General features: G+C 42.7%; 1 protein-coding gene across 1 annotated transcript in view; it reads right to left on the minus strand.

Moving 5' to 3' along the window:
• The window catches only part of KIAA1549L (KIAA1549 like), a 311060-nt gene extending 285506 nt beyond the window's left edge, over positions 1-25554 (minus strand). The window contains 1 exon segment of the mRNA XM_043969915.1: positions 25191-25554. Coding sequence (XP_043825850.1) covers positions 25191-25401 — 211 coding nt within the window. The 5' untranslated portion in view covers positions 25402-25554.
• Between the last annotated feature and the right edge of the window lie 639 nt (positions 25555-26193).

Here is a 26193-nt window from a genome sequence, read left to right on the forward strand (position 1 = left end):
AAAAGATAAAATATGTTTATATCATATAATACTATACTTATACTTTATGCATTTCTGAGTTCCTAGACCTTTTCTGTGTCATCTTCAGGCCTTCATGTGTTGTCTGAGGCTTCCACAAAACTCCCCCAAAATTCCCATTTAATTTCTTATGCCAACCCATAATATATTGAAACTGTGATGGGGAAAAGTCTCAATGTGGAAGGAATAACTATATGTGTGGGCCCTTGAGCAAATCCTATTCTTGGAGCCTCAGTTTCCTCACTTGTAAATTGGGGGAGTAAATAGGATTAGAGAACTCAAAGCTTCCTTCCATCTCCAAATCTATAATCTGATGGGGTCTGGAATTATTTGTGATAATGGAGGGGCACAGAGGAACAAAAATCATTCCCAAAAAGTCCATCATATATCTAGGAGCGTGACCCTGGGCAAGTTACTTAACCCTCAATGTCCCACAAAAAAACATGTTTCTAGAAGGAAAAGTTGTTCTTGTTCAGTTGTTTCAGTCATGTCTGACTCTCTGTGACTCCTTTTGGAATTTTCTTGGCAAAGATACTGTAGTGGTTTGCCATTTCCTTCTCCAGCTCATTTTACAGATGAGGAAACTGAGGCAGAGTTAAGTGACTTGCCCAGGGTCACACAACTAAGAAGTGTCTGGGACTAGATTTTAATTCAGGAGGGAAAAGACACACTCCTATATCCAATCTGATCTACACATACTCCAACAGTCATGTACTTAAGTGAAAGCAGACCAAAGGCAGTGACTGTGTCATTTTTGTCTTTGGGTCCTCAACACCTGACACAGCTCCTGACTCCTAAAAGGTGCTTAATAAGTGCTCCTTGACTGATTTAGCTTCCTCTGCATTCAGACCCTATCATGAGCAACCTGGGAACTTTCAAGTCAATTTTGATTACTTTGTTTCCCCAGCATCCATATGCTGTGTTGACAGGTTCCAATAACTCTAACCTCTCTGCCATTACTTATATCTGTCACCTCTCCTATCCATTTCCACTCCCAGCACCCTTGTTCAGGCCCTCATTACCTCTCTCCTGGACTATTACAATGGCTCTCTGGCCAGCCTCCTAGCCTCCAATCCTTCTACCCTACACACACAGCCAGAGGAACCTTTATATTATTTTGCTTTTATTCAGCACTTAATAAATGGTTGTTACATTGAGTTGAACACAGCTCTTATGTTTCTCCCTTCCCCTGCAAAAAAACAAAAACAAAAAGCAAACAAAAAAAAAACTTCAATTGCTTCCCATTGCCTAGTCAAATAAAATAAAAACTTCTTAACTAGGCCTTCAAGGTACTTCACTTCCTAACCCAATCCTGCATTTCCAGGCTTATCTTATACCACTCTCCCTTAACATGATAATTTTTCCAGCCAAAATAGAATCTTAGCCATTTACCATGTTTTCACAATATTTTCCCATCTCTGTACCTCTCCTTACTTTACACTATCCTTCATACCCAGGATATCCACTTCCCTTGCCCCATTCCTACCTGGAAAAACCCTGTTCATTCTTTCTAAAGCCCAGACCAAAAATTTCAGCTCTTTCATGAAATCTTCTCAGAAACCTCTGGGCAATATTAAATCATCCCTCCTGTGAATTCATAGTACTTTGCTGGTATCTTTTCCTAGACATCTTATTTTTTTCTTTTTATTTTCTTGCAGGGCAATGAGGGTTAAGTGACTTGCCCAGGGCCACACAGCTAGTAAGTGTCAAGTGTCTGAGGCTTGATTTGAACTCATGTCCTCTTGAACCCAGGGCTGGTGCTTTATCCACTGTACCACCTAGCTGCCCCCATGCTGGTATCTTTTCTATGCTTTCATAGGATCAGAGACTTAGAGTCGGTAGAGACCTTAGAGGTCAAATAATCTTCACTGTACAGATAAGGCAACCGAGGCCCTCAGAAAACAAAGGACTTGCCCAAGATTGTACAGCAAGTAAGCTGTGCATTAGCACAATTCAAATCCTGGTTTTCTGATTACAAATCCAGTGGACTTTCCATCATGCTGCACTGTCTCTAAGCTGATCATATTCTATTTTATATGATATTTATTTGGATATATATATCTAATCTCCCCTATTAGGGTCTAAGTTCTTTGCAGACAGTGACTAGTTTACTCATCTTTATAGACCCCAGAGCACCTGATTACAGTGCCTTGTGTGTAGTAGGTGATCAATCAATGCTTGTTCAGTGGATGGATAAATAAGGAAGACATGATGGAAATGTATTGCATAAAGTTCATAATGCATTTCTTTTCACACTCTTCTTTCTGTGTGCCTCTAATTCCCAAGGGCAGAATGGCTGGATGGGAACAATTTGTTCCAACAGCCATGAAGGTGGTTGAGGTTGGTCAGACATGGAAGATGCATCCTGACTTTTTTCCTGCCACTGACCCTCAATAACTCTGAAAGTAAGAGTGAGGCTGATGACTTTGTACAATTCTACTTCACTTCAATCCAATCCAAAGGCAAGTCAAGACATTGCCCATGATATCATTGGTAGTCTTCAAAAATGAAAGATGAATAACAACTTCCAATGACCCCCAATGAGGTCCCTTCATGGGCTGAACAGTTCTCAAAATAGAAAAGAAACTTAGAAGTCAACTAAGCTACCCTGTACTTGAACAAGATTTCCCTCTAAAACATTCCCAACAAGTGGTTGTTGAGCCTTTGTTTGAAGACCTCCAGCAATGAGAAACTCACCACCTTCAAGACCCACTCTGCTTTGAGGTCCTTCTATTGGATGGGAAAATTTCCTTTACACCAAACCTCAATGTACATCTTTTGAGCTTCTACCCATTGCTCTTCATTCTGCTCTCTTGGGCAACCAGGACAAGTATAATCTTCATTTCACATGTACTCAAAAGCAGCTTCCATTTCCCCTCAAAGTCTCTCTAAGCCAGAACTCCCCAATTCTTTCAACTCATCTTCATATGGTTTAAGGCCAAAGTAGTTTACAACAATTATAATACAATTAAAAGAATACTAGTTTTTGAGTCAGAGAACCGGGATTCAAACCCTAATTTTGCTATTTACAAGTTGGATGACCAAAGCAACGAAGTGCCAAAATGGCTAGAGCCCTGCGCCTGAAGTCAGGAAGATTTGAGTTCAAATTTGACTTCCTTCAGACACTTACTAGCTGTTGACCCTGAGCAAATCACTTAACCTCTGTCTGCTCAGTTTCTTCAACTGCAAAATGGGAATCATAATAGCACCTACCCCATAGGATTTTGGGGAGAATCAAATAAGATAATATCTGTAAAGTGCCTAGCACAGTGCCTGCCACATAGTAGGTACTTTAATGCTTAGGAAGGAAAGGAAGGAAGGAAGGAAATAAGGACTCATTTAAATCCAGAAGCATTCTGATAACTTAGGAAAGATGCAAAAAGAACAAGGGTGACACAAGTGTCTCAGAAATGCTTCTGGTGCCAAGCAAAAATGAACCAAATAAGAAGAGGGTAATTCTGGAGGACGAACAGCAGATGGCCAGATTGCAGGAAGAGGAGACTTGAGGATGATGGCACTCAGGCCAGGATTCCATGATGAGAGAAGGATTTTTGAATGGGATGATCTCAATTTCACCAGATGGCCAGCTCAACTCCTGGGTCCTGAACTCCTGTGGTCACTTAATTCAGCATTAACCATAAAAAGTCTGGAGAATTCTACCCATCTCATCTAATCTGTGATTGTACTAATTAATGATTGGGGCAGGGGGGAAGAGGATAGGACCCTAAGTAAAAATATTCATGAAGACAATCAGGGATGAGGCCACAGGATTGGGATTTGTTCATCTAGGAAATAGCACCTGAGCTGAGCTTTACAAGAAGAGAGGCCAGGAAAGCTAACCACAACACACACAAATGAGAGAGAGAGAGACAGATAGAAAGAGACAGAGACAGAGAGAGGGGGGAGAGAGAGAACATGTTACAAGACTGACTGAAGATTACTTCTGGGACAAGCAGAGATAGAAGGAGATTCATCATTCCCCCCTCCCCACCCCAGATTTTTTCAGTGGCAGAGGGTAGACTCGGTGTAGAGTGGCATTGTAGACAGATCACTAAATTGGGAGCCAGGAAGACTTGGGTTCAATCCTCACCTCTGACATTTGCTAGCTGTTTTATCCCAGATAAGTCATTTGCCTTCTCAAGCCTCAATTTGCTTCCTCCTCACAGAAAGGAGATAATGTATACTTTGTATTCTTAAGGCGCAATGGAAAATATTAATAAATACTTCTCTTGAAGACAAAAGCAGCTGAGGTTGGTTGGTTGTATTTGTTTTGGACTGCAAGCTCAATGAATGGACAATGTAACAGCTAATGAGATCTTAGGAATAAGGAAAACAATTCTCCCTCTGTTCTCTCTTGTGGTCAGATCACTTCTAGGTGACTCTGTTCAGGTCTGGGTAGCTTATTTAAGGAGAGATGCTGGCATAAGCACACATGAGAATAGTAAAGGGTGGAATGGGAGGTGTGGTGGAGAAACCTGCTCCAAGGGGATTGTTGGAAGGGAGTGGAGATGTTTAACCTGGAGGAGAGCACTACAGGGGGAGACAGGGCTGCAAGACAACCCATCTTAAAATATTTGAAGGGATGCCCTGTGGAGGAATTGTTCTGCCCTAGAGGACAGAAGAATGATCAGCGGGTAGTGAAATAAAACGAATATTGGATCTGAAGTTAGAAGACCTGAATTTGAGTCCCAGTTCTGACATCTACTGCCTATGTGACCTTGGGCAGTCACTTGTCCTTTCTGAGCTCCAGTATCCTCATCTATAAAATTATGAGCTTGGACTAGATGATTCCTCCCAGCTCTAGACCTATGTATAACCCCATAACAAATAAAAAGAGAGGTAGGTGTCAATTTGATAGAAAGAACATTTGTTCTAATTGTCAAAAAGTAGAATGGACTTGGGGTAGAGAATGTAGAAGAGAATGGGTCTCCCTTACTAGAGGTCTTCAAGAAAAGGCTGAGCTACTTCTTTTAGGGAAAATGGAACCAGGGAAGGGGGAAGCTAGGTGGCACGGTGGATAAAGCACCAGCCCTGGATTCTGGAGGATCTGAATTCAAATCTGGCCTCAGACACTTGACACTTACTAGCTGTGTGACCCTGGGCAAGTCACTTAACCCTCATTGCCCTGCAAAAAGGTAGGGGGAAAGAAAAGTAAAAGGGAAAAAAAGAAAAGAAAATTGAACCAGGAAATCCTGTCCAGTTACAGAATGGACTAGATGGCTCTTGAGATTACTTTCCAACTCTGGGATCCGGGGATTTTAATTATTTTATCAACAACCAGTTATTTTACCAAGAAAGGAACTGGAAACAATAGGTAGTATGGTGTTAAACTATGAAAGAGCAGCTTCATTAATTAGAAAGTAATGGTGCTATCACATTGTTGTTGTTTGCCCTTCCTTCTCTAAAAGGACCATGACATCAGGAGGTGATGCCATGACTCGCAGTGAATTGAATTTAAGTGAGGGAGGGCTGTGCAAAGTCACCAGCCTCACTCTCTCCTCCATTGGACTCTCTGGGTCCAATGACAAGATATAGATCAGGATAACTGGAGATGGCCTCAGATGTTTAAGACAATTAGTAGCTAAGTGACTTGCCCAGGGTCACACAGCTAGTAAGTGTCTGCAGTGAGATTTGAACTCAGGTCTTCCCAACTTCAGGGCAAGTGTTCTATCCACTGTGAACATGTTCTGGTCACAAAGAGTGTGGAGTTAAAGCTGTAAAAGGAATTCATTGGAGAATGAACTGTGGTTTGTTATCTTTTGCTTGGTTATGAAGATGCTGGACACATCTAGCAAAGAACCTCTGATTAAAAAAAAACAACAAGAAGAATGATCTTCTAAGTCAGGCCCTTGCAAATCCCCAGGGAACTGCTAGCAAAGATCCATATTGATGGAGCTAATGGCTAATGGTTCTCAGAGAACCTCGTGCCCAAGCAGTGATGGGGTGGGCTTGTATGAAGCCAGCCATGATTTCTCCCCAAAGTTCCCCTGTTTTCAAGCTAGATCCCTGAGCTCAGTCTTGCACGCTTCTTGTAGGAGGAAAGACTCATCTCACCAATGGGAATGGAAGCAGCCAGCAGACCCTTGCCCTAGAAACCCCTTGTTATTTTCACAGAATCGAGCAAGAAAGAACCAAACAACTATAGGACCTCTAGCTTGTGTCCAACACAATACCATGTCATGTTAGTCAGAATACCAGAAAAGAAACAACTTAACCCTCATTGCCCTGCAATAAAAAAGAAAAGAAAAGAAACAGGATCTGGGTTCAGATCCTCCCCCTACTCGTATGACATCATGCAAGTGACCTCACCTCTGAAGGCCTGTTTCTTCATCCAAAAAATAAGGGAGATGAATTAAGTGACCTTCACATCCATTCAAGCTCCTTCGAATGCTTACGATCTTTGCTTTTACTAGAATTGTATGGACTGAAAATTGTTCATTGACCATAATTAAAGTAGCCAGGATCAGTCACATTGAAGGTAAAATTTAGTGACAGCTAGGTGGAGCAGTGGATAGAGGACTGGCCCTGGAATCAGGAGTACCTGAGTTCAAATCCAGCCTCAGACAGTTACAAGTTGTGTGACCCTGAACAAGTCATTTAACCCTATTTGTCTCAGTTTCCTGAGTTGGAGAAGAGAATGGCAAACCACTCTAGTATGTTTGCAAAAAAATAAAGGAAAGAAAGAAAGAAAAGAAAAGAAAAGAAAAGAAAACAAATGGGGTCATGCAGAGTTGGATGAGACTGGAAAACAACTGAACACACACACAAAATTTAATAATCCTATCCAGATCTAGCATCTTTATTCATCCTATTACACTAACATGAAGAATCTACTGTTGACAAACTCTTGTACTCAGAGCCATTACTAGTACTTTCTGCAATGGGGCAATTATAACAAACCAACTCTGTGCCAGTCCAGGCCAGGTGAGGCCAGTGATGAGGAAGTTGGGCCAGGGAGGAGCTCACCTGGCTGATTAGGCCCTGGGAAAAAATAATGCTGTCTCTTTTAACTCACCTTGCTAATATAGGGCTGGGCTCAGTAGTTTCTCCCTTGCCAAAGGTTTGTAATTGTAAACTAATGCCTTCTAAATTTGGCGCCCTAGGACAAAGTCCCAGTACCCAGCCTTAGTTTTGGCTTCACCATAAAGGCGAACTTGAAATTGATTCTGAATTCAAGGAAAATGGAGCAGATACTCTTCTCATTTCAGAGAGGAGGAAACCAAAGCTCCAAGAAGATAAGGGACTTAGCCAAGGTCACATAGGGGATAAGTCATAGGTAGCAGAGGATTCAAACCCAGGTCTTCTGATTCTCCAAAAGTCTTAGTGCAGTTTTAAGTTTTCAGAGCTTTCAGGAAAACCTCCATAATAATCTTTCCACTACACTACTCTGCATCACAAATCATTTGAATTTTTATTTTTATTAGCAATAATAATAATAGTAGCTGACATGAACGTAGCACTTTTAGTATTTGCAAAGTGTTTTATGCCCATTATCTCATTTGTTATAGGCTCTGTGAAGATGGACTTTTTTTGCCCTTATTTTATAGTAAGCACTTCATGAATGTGTACTAACTAACTGACTACTGCTTCCCACAAACCTTTGAAAAAAGGACTACTGTTACATCCATTTTACTGATGTAGAACTTAAGACTCCGGGGCAGCTAGGTGGCACACTGGATAAAGCACCAGCCCAGGATTCAGGAGGACCTGAGTTCAAATCCAGCCTCAGACACTTGACACTAGTTGTGTGACCCTGGGCAAGTCACTTAACTCTCATTGCAAAAGAAAGAAAAAGAAAGAAAGGAAGGAAGGAAGGAAGGAAGGAAGGAAGGAAGGAAGGAAGGAAGGAAGGAAGGAAGGAAGGAAGGAAGGAAGGAAGGAAGGAAGGAAGGAAGGAAGGAAGGAAGGAAGGAAGGAAGGAAGGAAGAAAAAGAAAGGAAAAAAGTTAAGGTTCAGAGTTAAGTTAAGGCTTTGAGTGGCTGAGGAGGGGTTCAAGTGCAGGGTTTCTCAAATCACAATCTAGCACTCTCTCCTCTGTGCAGAAAAAAACTCCCCAGACAGGCACAAGGTGGATCTGAGCATTGCTTCCTATGAAAATTGAGTCTGATGTACATATCTTAAAATAGGAGAAAGAGTAACAACATACAGTAAATTTAGTATGAATATGCAAAACAAGGTGATGACAGTCAGAATATGGAGCAGTATTATTATCCCTAATTTACTGATGAGAAAATTGTGCCTTAGAGGGAACAGGGGGTTAGGCAGACAACCTCTGAGATCCAGCTCTATATCATAGGATATATGATATAGGCAGCTAGGTGGAATAGGGGTGAGAGCACTAGACCTGAGTTCAAATCCAGCCTCAGACTCTTAGTGTGACACCAGGCAAGTCATACAGCCTCTGTCTACCTCAATTTCCTCAACTGTAAAATGGGGATAATTACAGCACCTCCCTCCCAGGGCTGTTGTGAGAATCAAATGAGATAATATTTGTAAATTGCTTTGCAAATCTTAAAATGCTATATAAATACTAGCCATTATTATTATAAAGAGCAAACAAGGGGAGCAGCCAGGTGGCACAGTGGATAAAGCACCCTCCCTGGATTCAGGAGGACCTGAGTTCAAATCTGACCTCAGACACTTGACACTTACTAGCTGTGTGACCCTGGGCAAGTCACTTAACCCCCATTGCCCCGCAATAAATAAATAAATAAAGAGCAAACAAGGCCACAGGATCATAGATTTAGACACTTTGTAAAACTGCTATACAAATATAATAAATATATAGTATGTATAAATAGTATATATAGTATACATAATAGTATATATAAATATAAATGATGGCTATTATTTTTTGTGAGGCAATTGGGGTTAAATGACTTGCCCAGGGTCATACAACTAGTAAGTATCGAGTAAAATGCTATCTATTATAATGAAACAAATGTAAGAAATTTGATCTGAAATATGGAGCTAATATGATCCCACCTAAAACAAGACTGTTTATTTCCAGATAGCTTAAGGACAATTTGTTTTGTTTTGTTTTGTTTTGTTTTGGGTCAATCCAAACAGTGATCAGCATCAAGAATTTCCTTATTGCTCTATGAATTAATAGAGATAAGGAAATTACAGATATTATTAATAATAATAATATAGCTGTTACCAATGAACTACCCTATTTCTGAGCTGCATGGAATAAAAAGCCTTCAAAATATAGAGATCTAATCAAAGAAATCAAAGCCAGGAGGGAAGAGGAGTTGGTACACAGCATCCCCACCATTCTGTCTACTACTGGAGTTGCATGTACTGAGGATGGTTGCAGCAAAAGCCTACTAAGGGTGAGCTAATACTACAACTGCAACTACTACAACTATGGAATTACTTTATCCACTTGTGCAACAGTCCATCAAACATTAAATATAAATGAATAATAGCAGGACAGTGACTTGCCCCAGCACCATTTCTATCTGAATTCCATCGTACAAGATAAGAACAAACTTTTGAAAATGATAATAATACAACAATATGGTTTAAATACTTCCCTCCCAATAGAGCTCTAATGCTATGACCCCCATTTTACAAATAAGGAAACTGAAGCTTAGTGATACTATATGAACTGCCCAAATGGGGTCAAGAAGAGTTGGAAATGATTGATACGACTGAACAAGGCTAATAAATGGCAGTCAGTCGGACCCCAAATTCAGCTTTTCCTGTTCAATCAAAACATTTTCTCTAATTATACCAAAACGGGTCTTAGAAATGAAAAAGAAATAAGCAGAAATGTTTCTTTCAACCCAATGAGGAAAAAAATGGTTGTTATTGATCACCATTAATTCTGTATAATTGAGCCTATGAGTAAGAGAATCTGATTTCTTTTAATGAATTGTGCTCAGTTGGGAATCATTTGCTATAGTACAATGTGCTGGCAGAGAAATCCTTAAGAGAGGCAGCCTCATCACCAGTGGCACACCGGTGTGACCACAGGATTCTTGTCACACCATCAATCACAACCTTGCATGGAATTTCTGCTGGTTTCCCAGCAATGGAGAGTGAGCTGAATCTGTTACACCCCACCGGTATGCACCGACACACTTCCCCAGCCTGTGTCTCTGGACACAGGCTCCTCTCAGCATCAGAAAACCAGAAACCACTGCATTGGGTATTTCAAGTACCCCATAAGAACAGACAACAACCAACCGAGAAGTGGTGATTAAGGGCCTGTTATGTGCTGGGCACTGTGTTAGCTGCTGAGGATGCAAGCACCAAAAATAAAGCCATCCCTCCTCTGAAAGAATTCATTCCCAGGGAACACCACAGCAGGGCTGAGCGCTAAGATCATGGATTTAGAACTGAAAGATCATCAGAGGCAACTTCCTCGTTTTATCATGAGGGATGCCATGAGGAAACTGAGGCCCAGAGAGGTGAGATGATTTACTCCAGGTCACACAGATAGGAAGTGCCAGAGATAGGATTCAAACCCAGGTCCTCCGATACCAAATCCAACACTCTTGCCACTTCATTCTGCTGTTAGGCTTACTTGCCTGTTTGACCTTGATAGTTACTTAATCTCCCTGGGCCTCAGTTTTTTTCCATTTGTAAAATGAGGGAGTTGGACTAGATGGTGTCTGGGGTCCCTTTCAACCCCAGATCTGTGATCCCCTGATGATCTGAAATGACTTTAACAATGTCCCATGAGTAAGTGTGAGCTCAGGGCTTCTGCTTCTGTCCCCAGTCACTACACCAATCCTGGGCTCTCCATTTGTTGTTGTTCAGTCATTTTGAGGTCCTGTCCAAATTCTCATGACTCCATTTGGGGTTTTCCTGGCAAAAATGCTAGGGTGGTTTGCATTTCCTTCTCCAGCTCATTTTACAGATGAGGAAACTGAGGTAAACAGGGTGAAGTGACTTGCCCAAGTGCCTTCCTTTCAAACACCCTTAGATGGTAGGCAGCTAAATGGTGCAGTAGATAATAAAACATTAGACTTGGAGTCAGGAAGACCCAAGTTCAAATCCACTTACAGACATTTACTAGCTGTATGACCCTAGATAAGGCACTTCATCTGTTTGATCTAGTTTCCTCATCTGTAAAATGGGGATAATAATAGCACTACCTCACAGAGTTGTTGTGAGGATCAAATAAGACAATAATGGCAAAGCACTTAGCACAGCACTTGTCATATAGTAAGCACTTGCTGTTGTTTGTTCTTGAACAGGACCATCGGGAGGTGACATCATGACTTGCAGTGAATTGGATTTAAGTGAGGGCTACACGAGGTCACCAGCCTCACTCTCTCCTCCGGAGCCATCCGGGTCTAGTGGCAAGATATAGATATAGATATAGATAGATTTATAGATATATATCAGGACTACTGGAGATGCCCCAGATGCTTGAGGCAATCAGGGTTAAGTGTATGAGGCTGGATTTGAACTCAGGTTCTCCTGACTCCAGAGCCAATGCTCTATCCACTGTGTCACCTAGCTGCCCATAATAAGTACTATATAAATGTTAGTTGTCTGCCGTTTCTGCTGCTGCTGCTGCTTAACCCCTCTCAGCTTCATTTGTAAAATAAGGATAAGAATAGTACCTAAGTATATGAATTTAATTGAATACTATTGTGCTGTAAGAAATAATAAGCAGGCAGATTTCAGAAAAACCTGGAAACTCGTAAGTGAGCTGATGCTGAGTGAAGTGATCAGAACCAGGAGAACATTGTACACAGTAACAGCAACATTGTGTGATGATCAACTGTGATAAGACTTGGCTCTTCTCAGCAATACAATGATCCAAGACAATTCCAAAGAACTCATGAGGGAAAATGTTCTCCATATCTAGAAAAAAGAACTGTGGATTCTGAATGCATATTGAACCATACTGTTTCAATTTTTTTTGTTGTTTTTTGGTTTTGAGGGTTTTTTTCCCTTTTGTTCTGATTCTTCTTTCACAACATGACTAATGCAGAAATATGTTTGATGTGATTGTACATATATAACCTATATCAGGTTGCTATCTGTCATGGGGGGGGGGAAGGACGAAAGAGAAGGAGGAAAATTCGGAACTAAAAATCTTATGAAAACAAATGTTGAAAACTATATTTACATGTAACTGGAAAATAATATACTTTTGTGATTTTAAAAAATTAATTTTTTTAAAAAAGAAGAATAGTACCGGGGCAGCTAGGTGTCGAAGTGGATAGAGCACCGGCCCTGGAGTCAGGAGTATCTGAGTTCAAATCCAGCCTCAGACACTTAACACTTACTAGCTGTGTGACCCTGGGCAAGTCACTTAACCCCAATTGCCTCACTAAAAAAGAAGAAGAAGAGTACCTAAGACAGCTAGGTGGTGTGGTATATAGGGTGTTGAGCCTGGAGTCAGGAAGATATGAATTCAAAGACAACCCCAGACACTTATTAGCTATCCAACCCTGGGCAAGTCACTGTTTGCCTCAGTTTCCTCATTTGTAAAATGAGCCAGAAAAGGAGATGGCATACCACTCTAGTATCTTTGCCAAGAAAAGCCCAAATGGAGAGATGAAGAGTCAGACACAACTGAAATGACTGAACAACAGTAGTACCTACCTCTCTGGGTTGTTTCAAGAATCCAAGAGATAATGTTTCATAAGCTTTAACATGCCATATAAATGCTAGCAGCATTTTTATCTCTGTTTTACAGATAAGGAAATTAACTCAAAGGGACAAGGTGACTGGCCTCCCATCACCCAGCTAACAAGGTTCAGAACCTAGAAGCCAGCCCAGATCTCCTGACTCCAAGACCGATGTCATTTCATTAGCCACACTGCTACTGAAAAGCAACTTAGAAATTTGTTTTAATGACATCATTCATTGCTGGACCAGGGGAAATGTCATCTTACCCCTTCCCTTCCCCACACACATAAACAAAGGATTCCATTCCATCAGTCTTTCCCCTACGATACTCAGACACCTCAGTTATTAATAAGATCGAAATGGGAAATTGCAAACGACAGCTCCAGGATGCTGACTTTTAAATAAGCTTTTCATCTGGTTTAATCATATGCAAAATTAAGCTCATAATCCAGATCTTGCTATTTTATTCCAAACAAAGCCTCATTATTTGATAGTGAAATATCTAGGTTCTCTGATATCTTTTTTTTTTTTTACTCTGGGTTCTTTTCCACAAACACTTATGGGCTCCTCCACCTCTTTTAATATATTTTCTTTTCTTTTTAAACATTTTTTTGAGTTCCACATTCTCTCCAGCCCCTCCCTACCCATTGAGAAGCCAAGCATGAGGATACCCATTATACATTTTAACATATTTTCTGCCTAATATTCTTTTTTTAATTGTTTTTGTTTTCTTTATTTTTGCAACATAGTTAATATGGTAATATGTTTTATAAGACTTCACATGTATAATGAATATATTACTTGCCTTCTCAGTGGGTGAGGAAGGGGCAAGAGAGAGGAAGAGAATTGAGAACTCTTTTTTTTTTAAAAAAAGAATGTTAAAAGTACATTTTTTTAAAGTTCTGCCTAATATTCCTATTTTATCTTCAGAGTTCCTCGGCTTGCAGCTTCCATACTCTAATAAAATGAACACAATGAAATCTTTTCCCCCCAATAAAGTAAGTATGAGCAGTAAGAATTGATTAAGCACCTACTATGTGCCAGGCACTGTGTTAAATGCTGGAGATACAAAAAGAGGCAAAAGAAAGTTCCTTCCCTCAAGGAGCTGGCAGCTTAATGGCAGCTCTGCAAATTAATCAGTAAACATTTATTAAGCACCTACTATGTGCCAGGCACTCAGCTAAATGCTAGGGATACAAAAAGAGGCAAAAGACAGTGTCTGCCTTTCAGGAGCTCACAATCTGGATTAGAAGTGAGGAGATGAGGATTCAAATCCTGACTCAGCTCATTAGTTGCTGTGTGATCATTGGCCAATCACTTTACTTCCCTCAGCTCTCTCATTCCTCTTTACTCTTTTTCTTTTTGCTTACAAAGTGCTTTAAAAAAATATATTTTCCTCATGATGAAAACCGATTTTTATGATTGTTGCTAGTAAGTGTCTGAGGCCAGATTTGAACTCTGATTTCCCTGCCTCCAGACCTGGCATTCTATCCATGGCTACCTTTGCAAACTTCTAAATCTTATAAACCTATAACTTGTAGGCAGAGGTTATATTGAAGATTCCTGAACAATGGAGTAATATTCAATCCAAAACCTCATTTATTTAACACCTACTGTGTGACCCTGGGCAAGTCAGTTAACCCTGTTTGCCTCAGTTTCCTCAACTGTAAAATGAACTGGAGAAGGAAATGGCAAACCACTCCAGTATCTTTGCCAATAAAACCCCAAAAGGTGTCAGGAAGATTTAGACAGAACTGAACAACAACAGCCAAATCATGTTTACCTCTCCACCCCAAGCCAAGGTAGGAACTTGTGACACCAAGTAAGACTGTAGAAAGACCAACTGGCTGACTACTTGAGGGAGCTGAGAAGGCTTATTTACATTAATGACACCTAACTTAAGGTGGAGCTTACTTTCATACTAGCTAGTATTTGAAAAAGGCCCCTGATTTCCCCACTAAACATCCGGGAAAGCCTCCTGATGAATTGGAGGGGGGAAAAAACCAAGGGAATATGGGAAGGAAAAAAGAGGAAGAAGAACAGATTTAACAATGTGTTTAGTTCTGGCTCATTAAAATTAGGTGGGGAAATGTATTAGCCAACCCTAAAATGAGGCTTTTCTTTGAGTGAAATGCACACTGTGAGTGAACACACACACACACACACACACACACACACACACACACATCCCTCCATTAAGGAGAAGATGTTCCAGGTGACCTATGGACAGCCTATGGAAAGGTTGGGGGGCTGGAAAGGAAGAGGGTTGGGGGAGGGGAGGAGATGGAATGCTCCAATGTACAGATAAATTGATGTGCTGATGGTCCAGATTCTGGTCGTAGTTATAGTGTGTGTGTGTGTGTGTGTGTGTGTGTGTGTGTGTGTGTGTGTGTGTGTGTGTGTAAAACCTACTTCTTCAAGTTAGAGTAATATGAAAGTTTAGAAATCCAAGGAACATGTTTTAGCTTAATTCTAACTATTTTTATCCATATCACAGAGGTAGCATGATGTAGTAGATAGAAAACTGGCATTGGAGTCAATACACATACTGCCTGGGCAAGGTCAGTACTCTAGGCAACTCTAACACTTTAGGTTGCAGAAATGGTGCCCATTGCACTGTTGAGGGGAGTTTCCTCGCTGGGAAGTTCCTATACCTGTGAAATCACAGATTCAGTCCTTATCCTTATCTTCTTCCATACACATTCAGTGATGGGGGCTCAGTTTGGAAACATCACCAGAGTCAGAGTCACCAGGCAATTCATCAAGACCATCTACACAAGGATTAGCAAGACTTTGGACTATATCCAGAAGCACATAATTCCATGGGGGGAAACTCTTCTTTGTTTTATCTTTGGACCCAAGGCAACTGACAGTAGAAAGTAGATATTTAATAAACACTGGTTGAACTGCCCCGTAAAAGGGAGGAACCACTCCAAGGAAATCATAGCTCCTTCCAGCAAAGTCTTGAGTTTTCATGGGAGCGCAGATTTGGAGCTGAAGGGAACTTGGAGATCACCTAGTTCCCACCTCCCCCATTTTAAAGACATGAAACTGAGGTCTTAAGGGACTTAAGTGAGGTCACCTCAGCAATAAGAAGCAGAGCCACAGTCTGAACCCAGGTCTTCTGACTGTATGAGGGCTTTTCCCAGCCAAAGGGCTAAATAGGATGGGGGGAAAGGGCCTAGGAAACAGTGTGGGGTTGGGGGATGAGATAAGGGAAACAGGAAGCTGTCTTTTAGCCCCTCAGCTTTCCCTTATCTCAACCCTTCAACTTATATGGAGGCCTTTGGCCCCTGGGGTCAGGACAGATGAATAAGGGACAGGATTACCAAATTAGCCTCCACCTCATGGGTTTCTTAGACTAGTTTCTACCTGGCAATCAGAGACCCAGAGAAATAAGGAGGTAAGAAAAGGAAACTATAGGGAGCACTTGGAGGAGAGAAGATAAGAGAACATCTGGTATCTATGAAAAGAGAAAATACCCAGTCATCCAGAAGATTCTGTGAAGGTAAAGAAACAGTCATTAAAGGGAATTAAGGGCAATTGGAAGAGAGGGGAGGGTTGAAGAATGAGGAGGAAGCACAGCTAGGTATGAAAGATTAAAAGCCTTCAAAATGTAATTATATGCCCCCAAATAGTGGAGGACCGTGTTAGCAGAAGCTCGCACACAAATGCTACATTGTTTCTCAGAAATGAAGCTATTTTCACCACTACTTTTCAATGAAAGCAAAATGTCTGCTTTATAATGTCTTTGTAACAAGGGAAAGCAAAGTTAGCAATCAAAAACAAACTCTTCTATTTAGCGTCTAGAGCTCTTCACAAACCAATCCCTTCCTGTCCTTCCCATCCTCTGACTCATTATTCCTCTCAATGCATTCTGCACACTCTGGGATACAGCTGTACAGGTCAGCTTGCTATTCCTAATACACCACATCTCCTATCTCTGGGCCTTTGACCCGGCTGCCTCCCATGCCTAGAGTATTCTCCCTCCTCACCTCTACCTCTTAGTGGACAACTCAAATGTCAACTTCTGCAGAATGCCTTTCCCAGTCCCCCCATCTGCTAGGGTCTTTCCCAGATAAATAGATGGAGTGATAAATGAATAATAGATACATAAATACAGATTTAGATACTGTTTCTTGTATGCATAAGATGTATATGTGTATATGCATATATACACACATATCTTGTATGTGCAAATAGATGATAGATTATTGATAGATGAGAGAGAGAGAGAGAGAGAGAGAGAGAGAGATGATGCATAGGTAGATAGGTAGATAGATAGATAAATAGATAAATGGCCAAAAGTCACAAAGGGCTTTCAATATTTAATAACTCCAGTTTTTTTTTAATTTACAGTACCATAGCACCATATACAGTATATATAAGAAATAAATTTACATTACATGTGAAAAATCAAATCTCATAAATGGCAAAAATAAAGAAATATTATTTTCAAAAAGTTATTAAAACATCATGACTTTTGGCCCATCCTGTACATGTATGTGTATACATATATATATATATATATACACACACACATACACAATACATACATATACACATACATACGTATCATCTCCCTTACATAAGTTCCTTGAGGCCAGGGACTATTTCACCTTTATTTTTGTATCCCAAGGACTTAGCAAAGTGTCTGGCATATGGCAGATACTTAATAAATGCTTGTTAATAACGACAATGATGTATGTATAGATCAAATTGCCTTTTTTAAAAGTTCCTTCATTTCTGTATCCCTAATTTCTAGTGTAATTCATTATAAGATGACTTCAACCCTAACTTTTTGGTATTGGAGAGAAAATAAGGCTGATCATTGGGTGAGAGTGAGGGATGATAGATAGACATCCAGACCTTTAGATGTCCTGAGGAGACAAAGAAGGCTTCCTGCATGTTAGATAGATCCCTGGGTTGGATTATAGGAGGTTCCAGATAAGGTTTGCTCAGAATAAATAATCAGGCAATGCTGGGCTGCTATCTGCATTGATGAAGTAACAGATCCCTTGGAGTGTTTTTGAAAGTTCTGTATTGACGATCCCTGAGATGAGTTTCCATCCTCATAGGAGAAAGCAACAAATATGGGAGGAAAATATTAATCTGGGGCATCACACATGGGGGCAGCCAAGGGTCATACCCTTTCCAAAAGCAAAGGTAACACTGACTTCATTGTTGTGTCCAGAGCAAAAGGTATAGGATAAGCAGGAGGGGAAGCACCCAGCCAGGAACAGAGCAGATGTCAAGATGGGCCAGGCGGGTGAGTAGAGGAAGTGTGAAACATGATCTCACCTGGGGATGGCTACCATAGAGCAATTACATCATCTCTGTATCACTCTGTGTGTGTGTGTGTGTGTGTGTGTGTGTGTGGCTCTTCTGTCTCTGTCTCTCTGTCTCTCTCTGTGTCTGTCTGTGTGTGTGGCTCTCTCTCTGTCTCTCTGTCTGTGTGTGTCTCTCTGTGTCTCTGTCTCTCTCTGTGTCTGTCTGTCTGTCTGTCTGTCTGTCTCTCTCTCTCTCTCTCTCCAGACTGCAAAGACTAAAGACTCCCCCCAGGCATGGATCCTTTCAATGACAAGAAACATTTATGAAACACTGTCTGTTTGCAGAGCACCCTGCCAGCCCTGGACTCTTCTCCTTGCGTTGTTGTCCTGCCTTGGCTGTGCTCCCACCCCTGCTGGTCTCCTTTGAGGAATTAAGCCTTCCCTTGAGTGACTTAAAACCTATAATAAAAGCCCACCGCTTTAAAAGTATTACTGGCCTGCCTGACTCACTGCTGAAAGATTCCTTTGGGTCCCCAAACCCAAAGAACCAACAGACAACCCCTCTAAAGGTTTTTGCAAAGCCAAAAGCTATAATAGAGTTGGCAAGATTTAAGTTAACCATAAGTAATGAATGAATGCAGCTTAATTCTAAACCCTTTGAAAGTATGGATTTTAATATGCACCTGGGAAAAAGGACTGAGAAACTAACTAGCCTTTGTCCTTGGGAAAAAAGAGGGGGACTCTCAGGGTGAGGAAACGAGAAGCCGTGAAATATCCATGGTTGTTTCCTCAGGAAACATCTCTCAGAGCATCATGGGGACCTGGGGGGGAGTATCTAGTCCAACCCCCTTGTTTGATAGATGTAGAATTAAATGAAGCCCAAGCAGGTTTGGTGACTTTTCCAAGGTCACACAAGTAATAAGGTGAGATTCAAACCCAGGTTCTCTGGCCCTAAAACCAGTAATCTTTCTACCGCAACATTCTGCCCCCGCCCCGGTCTGTAACAATTGGGATCCACTGCAGAGGCACTGGCCAAAGCACTGAACTCCTCACTTCCAGCCAACACCTATGAAGGACCTACTAACTGCAGGGTACAGTGCCACAATACATAGATACAGAGATTAAACAAGACAAGATCCTTACTTTCACAGCGTGTGCAAGTGAGCCCAAAGGCACATTCCAATCTAATATATTTACTTACTCTTTCCTGGACCCCATGTGCCATCTCTTACCTCTAGGCAGTCACAAAAATTGTTCTCCATGTGCTCCTGCTTCCCTCTTCCTCACCCTTTCCCTCCTTTCTGAGTCTCTCCGTTAAAGGCTCAGCTCAAGAGTTGCCCACCTTTTGTGACTGTCCCCTCTCCCCCCAAATCATTCTATAGCTCGTTGTTTCATCTCCCTTTTGCTAGTTTCACTCCCTACTCTGTATTTTGCATCTCTGCAGGACAGCCCCTTGGTAAACTAGAAGCCCTCTGAGGGCAACAGCTGTTTCTTTTGTTTTTCCCATACAGTCTTTCAGATGGGTTGAACATAAGAGGTGCTTAATAAGTATTTGCCGAGGAGCAGCTAGGTTGCACAGTGGATAAAACACTGGCCCTGGATTCAGGAGGACCTGAGTTCAAATCCAGCATCAGACACTTGACACTTACTAGCTGTGTGACCCTGGGCAAGTCACTTAAACCTCATTGCCCTGCAAAAAAAATAATAAGTATTTGCTGAATCAAACTTAATGACCTTGAGACAGATGCAAAGATCAATGAATTGATGAAAAGGTGTTTCTTAAGGTTAATGGGAGCTAAGCATTGGAGATCAAAATGAATAGGGACAGTCCCTGACTTCAAGGAGTTTTCATCCTCATAGGAGAAAGCAACATATATAGGGAGCAAAGTGTTAGTCTGGGGCATCACACATGGGGGCAGTCAAGGGTTGTGCCCTTTTCAAAAGCAAAGGTAACACTGATTTCATTGTTGTGTCCAGAGCAAAAGGTATAGGATAAGCAGGAGGGGAAGCACCCATCCAGGAACAGAGCAGATGATCAAGATGAGCCAGGTGGGTGGGTGGAGGAAGTGTGAAGCATGATCTCACCTAGGGATGGCTAGGTGATTACATCATAGAGCAAGAGGGCTCCTCAAAGGCCCCTCATTTTACAGGTGAGAAAACTGAGGGCTAAGAAAGTCAAGTGACTTGCTTAAGGTCACACAGCAGATGCAATCTTCTTTGAAAGTTAGTGGTCCACAGCAATACCACTATTAGGTCTTTTTCCCAAAGAGATCATAAAAAAGGGAAAAGGAACAACATGTACCAAAATATTTATAGCTGCTCTTTCTGTGGTGGCAAGGAATTGGAAATTGAGGGTTGCCCATCAATTGGGGAATGACTGAACAAGTTGTGGTATATGAATATAATGGAATACTATTGTGCTGTAAGAAATGATGAGCAGAAAGAGTTCAGAGAAACCTGGAAGGACTTACATGAACTGATGCTGAGTGAGATGAGCAGAACCAGGAGAACATTGTACAAGGTATCAACAACATTATGTGTTGATCAACTGTGAAGGACTTGACTCTTCTCAGCAATACAATGGTCCAAGATAGTTCTAAAGGACTCATGATGGAAAATGCTCTCCAAATCCAGAAGAAAAAAAAAAAGAACTATGGAATCTAGATGCAGATTGAACCATACTATCTCTATTTTTTTGTTTTTCTTTTTTGAGTTTTTTTCCTTTTTGCTCTGATTCTTCTTGCACAGCATGAATAATGCAGAAATATGTTTAATGTGATTATACATATATAACCTATATAAGATTGCTTGCTGTCTTGGAGATGGGGGAGAGAGGAGAGGGAGAGAGAAAAATTTGTTTACAGGTCTTGTTCCCTTGGGTTGCCACCAAAAGGGTTTTCTTAACATGACAGGTATAAATGCAGAAGGGAACTTAGAGGTCATCTAGTCCAAGCTTTTCATTTTACAGATAAGGAAACTGAGGCCCAGGGAGATCAAGTGACAGAAGAATCATAGGATCAATGTACACAGTAACAGCAATATTGTGAAGATCATTAGCCATGAGAGACTCAGTTTCTTTGATCAATATGATTTTGTTGTTGTTGTGCTGTCATTTCAGTCATGCCCAACTCGTCTGGATCCCATGGGGTTTCCTTGGCAAAGATACTGGAATGGCTTGCCACTTCCTTCTCCAGCTCATTTTACAGATGCAGAAACTGAAGCAAACCCAGTATGCCCAAGATCACATAGCTAGAGTGTCTGAGGCTGGATTTGAACCCAAGTCCTCCTGACTCCAGGACTGCCTTCCTTCCCCCAATCAATACAGTGATCCACAACAGTTCCAATGGACTCAAGATGAAGCATGCTATGCACCTTCAGCTAGAGAACTAATGGACTCTGAGTACAGATTGAAGCGTATCTTTTTCTCTTTCTTGTTTTTCTTGCTACTTTTTTTTTCAGAACATGGCTAACATGGAAACGTTTTGTATGACTTCATATATATATATAATGGGTATATTTCTTACCTTCTCGATGTGTAGGGGAGGGACAGAATTTGGAACTGAAAATAAAAATAAAATGTTTTTAAATAATCCTAGAATCACAGATCTAGAACTGGAAGGGCCATCAAATCCAAGCCCTTAATATTTCTTCCAGATGAGTAAACTGAAGTTCAGTCAAGGGAAGTGACTTGACCAGGGACATACTGTCAGTAAGCAGAAATGGAATATAGTGAACAGCATTCACTAAGTGTTTTTTACAAATATTATCTTACTTGATTGTCACAACCATGAGAGATAGGTACTATTATTATTCCTAATTTATAATATTATTCCCAATTTACAAATGAGGAAACTGAGGCATGCCGAGGCAAAGTGACTTTCACACAGTAGGTATCTGAGGTCAGATTGGAACTTAAAACTTCCTGAGAGAGACAAAAAAAAGACTTTCTGAGTCTAGGCCCAGCACTCTATCCACTGAGCCAACAGCTGCCCCTGTTTTTTCATCTGGAAAATAAGGGTAACAATAGCACCTACCCCACAGGATTTTTGTAAGAATAAAATGAGATAATATTTGTAAAGCACTCTATAAACCTTAAAGTCCTATAAAAATGCCATTAAATATGTTTGAAGATTTAAGATTTGGAAGAAGGGAGTGGAATGAGCTTGAGATGGTGGTTTTCATCTTCTCAGTGAGATGGGAGGTTGGATCCTGGGAACTCCTGGGAAATGGGGTGAGAATGGGGGCCTTAGGAGAGAGAAATAAGTATGAAACAGTTGCTGGGAGAATGAGCTAGACAATCAGAGACCCCAATCAAAGGCCCTCTGTGCAACATTGTCAGTGCAGCTGAGTATATGCATCAGAAATTTATGGTGGGTGAAATCAGCCCAATTACACGCCATTCTCCAGAGGAGCTGAATGGTCCAGAAGCTAAAGATGAGGAATTTGGATGGTGGGGGCTTCCCAGGGCTGAGAATCAGCAGTGCAAAGACAGCAGGAGGTCAGGGGAAGAAGAGCATCCCTAGTGTCCTGATGCTAAGAGCTAGTTTTGAATAGAAATGGGAGATGAGAAGGCAGAGTCTAAGAGGCAAGATAATCAGAAAAAAGACTAAACTAAGATAGGGACAGAAACTAGTCATGTGTAGGGAGAAATTGAATGAACTGGTATGGGATAGGTCTAGCAATTATTGGTGATCCATTTACAGTGGAGCTCAGCGTCCAAAACAAGTTGCCCAAAGAGGACTCTAAGGAAAAGGGAGAAAGACTTTTGGAGAAGGCATTTCTAAATCTCTGATGCTGTGGCCAAAAACAACATGGGACTTTAGAGATTTGCTGTTGTTGTTGTCAGGCAGCCAAATGGTGAAGGAAGTCAGGAAGAAGTCAAGAAGACCTGTGTTCAAATCCTGCCTCAGATATTTACTAACTGTGAGACCCTGGGCAAATCACTTAACCCCTTTAGCCTCAGGTAAAATGAGGATAACAATATAGCAGCTACCCTATAAGATTGTCATGAGGAGATAATATAGGGAAAGTACTTCACAAACCATACAGAGTTATAGTAATGCTGTTGTTATTTACTCTCTCTCTCTCTCTCCTCCACCATGTTAACCAATGAATCTCTCCCACCATCTTTGCTCTATACCAACACACATACAAAAAAGTGAGAAGGCAAGACAGTCAAACAAAACAGGAGGTATGGATCAGAAACCATTAAGCCTTACTCATGTGAAATGTAGAGGATGCTTAACTAAGGAAAAGACCACAAAGATTTAGAATGATCAGTGGATGAAGAAGGCAAGAGAGACCAGGAGGCAATGGGCTGGTAATGAGTGAAGTCACCCTACAAAAGCAAGACCCTGGGTACTGCTTGACATACACGATATCTGTTTGATGGCCGGACAAACAAAGGCCCATGTTGTGAACAGCAGTATTCTTGCATGGCTGAGGGGCAGGCTATCTTGAGAACCGATGTTGAGTATCACCCAAAGGACAATAGAGAAACACAATGGTGGATCTTGAGAGGCTACAAGACACTACAAAGAAGGCATTAGGGAGAATTGGCATGAAGGGTGTAATTAGATAAATGTTTGACCTGAAGGGGGAAAAAAGTGAGCTAGTCACATAGTGAGAATGAGGCACATCCAGTGGACAGACTACATGCTCTGCTGGCAGGATCGAATTGTCAGAAGTTGAGGAACACCCCCCCCCAGCACATTGGATGGGGCCCCTGTTGTGAAATTCTGGGAAGGCAATGGGGAGTTGTTCAGAATAAGCAAGCTTGCATAATAAGCCCTAAGCTGCATGACTGGATCAAGTGCCTACATTAACAAGCTCACAGAGTCTGTGAAGCATCCAAAGACATTTGGTGATTCGGTACCTAACAATCTTGGCTCAGACAGAATACAAACAAAAAGCTTCCAAAGCAGTTTACAAAACGACTGATTTTATCAGTTCAAAAGAACCAAACTCCTTATGCCAGTCTGATTTAACGAACCCTTTGCTCATTACATATCTCCTATTAATTATAGCCCATGACAAAATACATCACACAAACTATTGCATGCATAAAATCTGCCAAAAACCGGATACCTTTCCATTATCTCCTCTGTCCCCAACCCTCTGTGCATGGCCTTATCTCCATTTCCGTCCTCGTAACCCCAGTTTCTAAGACAGGACTCTTAAGAATAGGCAGAATATTCACCAGTTGGTGTCCTAGAAAGCTCTACCATACATACTTTCCAGCTAATTAAAAGAGTCCCATGGTCTAAAGTTGGGAAACACTACTTGGTACAGAGGACTTGAAGTTTATTCAAGTTGGAGCTCTTTCATGATCAAGGAAATCTTCAATTCCATAGCCCCGGCTTGTGTGACCGTTTCTGCAAGGATTAGTGTGTTCTCATTGTGCTAAAGCAAGCAGAGATCGGTGCTGCTCCCTAACCAACTTGTACCAGCAGTCCATAGCTTTGCATAACTAACTATACTCCGAGATCAGACAATGAATGCCTGCCCTTTCCCAGGATGGAGAGAACCATTCTCATTTCATTAATAACAATAAGTTTCCAAACAGAACAACGGAACGGCGTCCCCAGCAGTTAGAAGAGACTTTGAAAAACTGTCCTAAAGAATAACTATCATAATCTGAGAGGCTAAGTCAGGCAGGACCTTTTTTTTTTCTTTAAAAAATTTATTGTAAGCCCTGCCACATACGGAGCAGAGGCGGGTCAGTTTCTGGGGTCTCTGAAAAGGGCCACGGATGACTTTCCGGCTATTGACATCGCTAAAGAGAAAAGATTCTCTCCTGAGAAAGTCAAGGCCAGAAATCTTGCTTTGGACATCCACACGGAATGCAGCTGAAATCAGTGGTCCTTCCATTGATCAGACTCAAAGAAGTAGGAGTGGGGAAGGTGGGCTGGGGGCACCATAGCATGGACTCTTTCCCTATACTGAAATAGTATTTTCTGCAGCCTTTGCACGTACGCTTCTAGGCTCACCTACACACTCTATTTCATGGGGGTGAAGTGTAGCTGCTAGGCGACCATCTGGAAACAGTAACTCGCATGGAAAGGAAAAGGAATGCAACACACTCACACACATATGCACGCATACACACACGTGTGGCATTCTTTTCTTCCCGGAGGCAGATTGCTGAGAGTCGTGTTCCTGCAGCAGATTTGCAGGCAAAAGCAAAGAGGGGAGCAGAGCAAGCCCGGCAGCTCCGGAGCTGCAAAGGTCGATCCCTCCCTCCCTCCCCCTAGCCCCTGCCGGCCCCCCGGCGATCCGGGGACAGCGCCCCGAGGTGCTTACCGGAGTCGGCGGCGCGGCCGCGCTCGGCCAACGCCAGCAGCAGCAACAGCAGCAGCAGGGGCGGTAGCAGAGGCGGCGGCGGCGGCGGCAGCGGAGGCGTGGGAGCCCTGGCCGACGGCCTCGGGCCGCCCGGAGCCCTCCTGGAGCCGCTCGCGGCCCGGCCAGCCCCGTGCGCCCCCGGCCCCGCGCCCCTCTGGCCCTGGGGAGCCATGGGGACACCTCACACATCAATGCCGCCCGCCGCCGCCGCAGCCTCCTCCAGGTCCTCGTCCTCCTGCAAGCGCCGGGCCAGCAGAGCCTCGTCTCTTCGCCCGACGTCCGCGCCCCAGGCCCGCCAGCTCACCGGGCATCTCGGGCCATGGTCCCAAGGCTGGAGTGCGGGAGGGCGCCGCGCCGAGCTCGAGCTGCCCAAAGCCTCAGCGCGCCCGGGGCGCGGGCAGCATCCAGGAGCCCGAGCAGCAGCCACGGGCCGGGCTTCCCACGCCGCTGCCGCTGCCGCCTCCCGTGTCGCTGCCGCCTCCTCGGAATCCTCCTTCCGCACCCAGCCAGCCCCCGCGATCCAGCGCGCAGTGGGCACGGGGAGGGTGGCGGGCCCGGGGCTCTGCCCAGGGAGCGGGCGCGACCTGGGACGTGGGCGAGGAGGGCAGGCGGCCGCTCCACCGGCTCTCCTTCGGCCGGCCTGGGCAACCAATGCGGGCTGGGCTGGGGGCTCCCCGTGCGAACTACCGGAGCTGCCTCTCCGCGCTCCGGCCTCTCACTCGGGCTGAGACTGGGGCTCCGGGAGCTGCTTGCTCTCCGGCTCACGCTCTGGGGCTGTGGATGCTATTGCAGCTGAGAAGCGGCGCTTCATTGACAAAGAAATCACGTAGCTACCAGAGCCAGCGAGGAAAGGGAGGATAACAGAGACGCGCGCGCCACCCCACCCCCCCTTCCCACGCACTCGCTCTCTCGCACTCTCTCTCTCTCCCCACCCTTCCCCTCCCTTCCCTTCCCTCCTCTCTCC

Source organism: Dromiciops gliroides, chromosome 6 (genome assembly GCF_019393635.1).
Source record: "Dromiciops gliroides isolate mDroGli1 chromosome 6, mDroGli1.pri, whole genome shotgun sequence".
NCBI lineage: Eukaryota > Metazoa > Chordata > Mammalia > Microbiotheria > Microbiotheriidae > Dromiciops > Dromiciops gliroides.